The sequence below is a fragment of the Carassius auratus genome, linkage group LG44F (assembly GCF_003368295.1).
Source record: "Carassius auratus strain Wakin linkage group LG44F, ASM336829v1, whole genome shotgun sequence".
Taxonomy (NCBI): domain Eukaryota; kingdom Metazoa; phylum Chordata; class Actinopteri; order Cypriniformes; family Cyprinidae; genus Carassius; species Carassius auratus.
Genome location: NC_039298.1, coordinates 220,096 through 225,059, shown reverse-complemented (window position 1 = coordinate 225,059; position 4,964 = coordinate 220,096). Strand labels below are relative to the sequence as shown.

The following is a 4,964-nucleotide window of genomic DNA, read 5'->3' as shown; positions in this document are numbered from 1 at the left end:
CACAACTAGCACGTGCTCGAGCACCAGTGACTGTGCGCACTCACACATGGCCTTACATCATTCATTCAGCGGCCAGCTGCGGGTCTGTGCACACGTCCATTGGGGTCGGATCTGGCTCTTTTGTAAGGACAACTCCGCAAACGCGATCCACTGAACCTGAGACTCGTTTTGGGGTAAGTTGTTTAGTGACTAATCTAAACATCACTGCTTAAAATAAAGTCAGCCTTGTGGATCTCGCCGGTTTGATCGCCGTGACTATGAATGTTTTTATTGCTAATGGCTAGTTTCATATTCGATGTCGTGCAGATTGTAGAGAAGTCATGGCAGGAAACAGAGGTCGCGGAAGGAGCCAGTTCACCTTCAATGTGGACGCTCTCGGATTTGGGAGGGGTGATTCTTTACCCTCATCTGCACAGACACCTTCTCCTCTTTTCCCTGTAAGTGGTTTTAGGGCAAATTGGGTGTCTTTACAATGTAATATAGCACCAGTGGTTGTTATTACACATATATTGTGCTATAGATGTCTAAGTAATTATTGGTTTGTGAAAACTGATTGTTCTGAGAAAAGCTTTGGTTTGAGATTTTGTTTCTAATTAAGTATGCAGTATTTTAAAGAGTGCTTTAACTGTCCAGAACAGAAGCGTTTTTGGGGTTTGCTGTATGTGACATTAGTTTTTATTTAAATGTTTTGTTCTATTTTTATGTATATTTTTTTATTTTAAAAAATACATACATAGTGTATGCTGCTTTAATTTTTTTTTTTAGTTTGACAGTAAAAAAGTAATTATATATATAAATATATAGATATATAGATTTTTTTTTCTATTTATTTAGCGTTTTATATATGCTATTTATTTTTCTTTCAGCCATTTAAGGACATTTACTTGTAAGACTTTGATTCTTTCTTTTAAATACGAAAGGGGATATTTGTTTTTTGCTGCTTTGCTACTTTTTTTTTTCATTAACCAGTGTGACTGACTTTCTTTCTCTAAATTTTTTTTTTCTTTCTATTATTGTTTATTCAGCCCATGCAGTTTAGGCCAGTGCCTCTGCATACAGGAGAAGAGGTGGACTACATGCTCGCTCTTAAGCAGGAGCTGAGAGCCTCCAGCAAGAACCTGCCGTTCCACATAAAAGCAGCCAGAACAAAGACAGGTAAGACGGGTCGAGACAACGTGTGGGCGATGCATTGGTTTATGAAGAGTGGCCAATTCTGAGCACAAAGGATGAGTATCCAGCCTGACTTGGAGAACGAGGTCCTTCGGTCTCTGAATTTGCATTTGAACTGTGGGCAGTCGCTGAGATATTCAGAGCCAACGGGTCATCAGGACAGTTGAAGATCAGGTTTGAACGGCTCTCTTCATTGTTTTCTTTTTTAGATGTGGCACGCTACTCTGATAAATATCAAAACGGAGAGCCGAAGAACAACTGCATTGAATGGAGTCCAGGTGAGACACTACAGTTGATAAAGCAGAGGAAACCATCACATTCAAATGGATGCTTTTTGTGCATTAAAATGTATATCTGTTTAAATCTATGAATCCCACAGATTGGTATCTGACACATACTTAAAAGGTTTGGAGTCTTGATGAATACTTTTATTAATAAAGCAAGGGCACATTAAATTATTCAAAAGTGACAGTAAAGACATTTATAATGTTTCTATTTAAAAACAAATGTTGTTCTTGTGAACTGGTGTAATAGCTGCTGAAAATACACTAATGTATTAAATTACATTACAAAACAATTCAATAAATATATATATATATATATATATATATATATATATTTGAATAAATATTCTAATAGAAACACTTATTTTAAATTGTATTAGTATTTGACATTATTTTACTATATTTATAATTTATTTGACAAAAATGTCAAAAACATACAAAATACCAACCCCAAATGTTTTAACGTGTGGCATACAAGTAGACATTCTGTATTATATTCAGTTTCTACTACATTTCAAAAGAAATACTCCTGATTATTTAGCGATCATGAATGGAAATGAATTGGTCAGAAGATCTGTCAGATGTATTTGAAAAGAGGATTTGAATCAGTACCGTTCTTCAGTTACTGTGCTACAGCCGACTTGCTTTATAGTCAAATCTGTTTAAAAGACAGCTCTCTTAAAAAAATATTCAAATTCATTCCAGACTGGAGCCGAATGCCAAAAGAGCTTTGCATTAAAGTACGGAAAACAAGGAAAACTGGTGAGACAAACTCTTTTTATTATTATTAATAATGTGTGTAGGTTCACAGTCTTGATATTAATGCTAACACTTTATAATATTTCTGCTTCATTTTAAGCTATAGGTGCCAGACCACAACTCACGCCAAAAGTTGCTGCTAAAAAAGAAGAGGTTCTCCAAAAACTAGAGGTACGAGTTCAACAGAAGATGTTGTTATGTTGCATTAACTGTGCAGAAGATTTTGTAACCGTGCTTTGACATTCAAATCAATTGGGAAAAGGTATCAGATCAAGGATGAGCTAACTGAAAAACTTTAGATGAACAGACCGAAACAAAAAACACACGTGCTGTTCTGCCTTCTCCTCATTTTCTGTTTAATCTGTGTATGTAACGTTAATATTGTTGAATGACATTTAGACCCTTGAGAAAAGAGAAGAAGAGCAGCATTCTGAGGAAGAGGAGGATGAAGAGAAGAAGAAAAAGAATGACGAGGAGGAGGAGCCGGATGCGGATGAAGACTACGATGAAGAGGAGCTCGAAGATGTAAGAAAAAATCATCCTAATTTGATAATATCTTACAATCTTTGTGTTGCTGTCATTTGCGAATTTCTTTCTTCCTGTCACTCTTTAAAAATCCTAGCAGTTTGGGAAGGCTCCTGGTAAAACGGTCTTAAGAGCAGAATATGTGTACTGTGTTTCAGGAGACAGACTACATCATGTCCTACTTTGACAACGGAGAGGATTTTGGAGCGGATAGTGATGACAATATGGACGAAGCTGTCTACTAGTGTATTTTATTTAAAGCTCTTCTCGCTGGGGGATGAATATTTCTGTGAGTGAGAGTGAAAGTATGTGTTTCAAGAAGAAGCGTCTTGATTCAAGCCCTCTCTGTGTGCTACACATACTGACTGTGATAGTGACTGGTGTTGTAAAGATCCAGAGACAGAGAGGGAGTGCTGCTGCTAAAGATGCTGTTGTGTGATTTACAAGCTGCTTCACTGATCCATACCGATATACTGCTGCTGCTGCTGCTGTTCATTATGTGACTGAAACACAATCTGCTCTTAATTTTTTAGTATTTTTCGGACTATAAGTTGCACCTAAGTATAAGTCGCATCAGTCCAAAAATACGTCATGACGAGGAAAAAAACATATATAAGTCGCACTGGACTATAAGTCGCATTTATTTAGAACCAAGAACCAAGAGAAAACATTACCGTCTCCAGCCGCAAGAGGGCGCTCTATGTCTTCAGTGTAGACTACAGGAGGACTGAGCAGCATCTCTGGAAGCATAGAGCGCCCTCTCGAGGCTGGAGACGGTAATGTTTTCTCTTGGTTCATTTCTCCTGGTTCATGTCAAATTAATTTTGATAAATAAGTCGCACCTGACTATAAGTCGCAGGACCAGCCAAACTATGAAAAAAGTGTGACTTATAGTCTGGAAAATACATCGGAAAGCTCTGCTTTAAAAGGCTGCACACAGAAGGCATCTTTCCTTTTTGTCAGACAGAAGATGACACTACAGACCATCTCATGTTTACACCTGATAATGCCTTGAATTGTGAATTACACCTGTATAAGAGTGACTTCTCTGTTTTATTATTTTTTGTCTGAGTGGTTTGAGTGTGTGAATGTATAATAAATAGGGAAAAAATAAATTAAAGGGTTTTTTTAGGCACCTGATGCAATTTTATTCTGAAGTTTAGTTTTTTTTTCACTTCCATTATATGGAAAATAATTGTTGAAAATAGCATGGACATTCTTAAATTTTTACTTTTGTGTTACAGAGAATGAAAGTTACGTAGGTTTGCATTGAATGTGAGTAAATGAATGCAATTTCGTTACAGCCGGCAGGTGGCGATAGATCTCTTCAGTCAATGAACTGAGCTCTCACAGCGAGTCACTGATTGTACTGTAGAGCTTTAATAAACACGTGTTTTACAGTGCATGCAAGATTTCACAAAGCAACATCAACACATACACACACACAATAAAAAGAAAAAGCTTTAATGCTTTCTTTTCATAAATGCACTTGCTGGACTTTTTAAAGTCAGATTACTACTTATTCCCTTAATAATTGGTTTTCATACTTTAATTGTCTGCAAGGGCGTAACTTTGGGTCTACCATTGGGGGGGTTAAACTCGCGGCATATGAATAATTTTCTTGTGTAAAAGGTAACATGCTAATTTACACTACAGATTATTTAAAATATGATACTATCTTTCTTGCTGGCAAATGAAATTAATAAAGAAAACGAACAAAATTACAAAAGTATTCATTCTGAATGTTTCATATTATTTTAATCTGAATGATGTTATGATATTAAGGGGGTTATATTAGTTGGATCTGATTTTTTGGGGGGGTCATGACCCCCGTAACCCCCCTGCAAATTACGCGCATGATTGTCTGTAATCCAGGATTTTTATTTTTTATCAAAATGCATGCTTTACCTTGTGTTAAGCACAACGATACTAGATATTCATCATATTTTACTGCATCATTCCTCAGTGACAGATTTGTGTTGTTCTGCGGAGGTAAAAGTTGAGCTACCAAAACTCGCTGAAAAACATCAGCTACCCTCTAATATTAGACTGCATTCAATCTAATTCAATTAGCAGCACTTTGTTAGCTTGATTTGTTTGTTTGACAAAGTATTATGCATGAAACAATGACAAGAAAAAGTAAATATACAATTGAACAATTACAAAGTGTAAGAAATAAGGTTTATCTATATAAATCTAAATAACAGACAATTATCATGACATTGC

At 36.1% G+C, this 4,964-nt stretch overlaps 1 protein-coding gene across 1 annotated transcript; it reads left to right on the top strand.

The window, feature by feature from the left end:
* On the top strand, positions 1–3,396 carry LOC113068212 (DNA-directed RNA polymerase III subunit RPC7-like). The gene is made up of 8 exons (XM_026240875.1): positions 1–173; positions 307–437; positions 1,026–1,155; positions 1,380–1,448; positions 2,160–2,216; positions 2,314–2,384; positions 2,613–2,738; positions 2,897–3,396. The coding sequence occupies exons 2-8, from the start codon at positions 321–323 to the stop codon at positions 2,981–2,983; spliced, it is 657 nt and encodes a 218-aa protein (XP_026096660.1). The 5' UTR covers positions 1–173; positions 307–320; the 3' UTR covers positions 2,984–3,396.
* Positions 3,397–4,964: the final 1,568 nt, after the last annotated feature.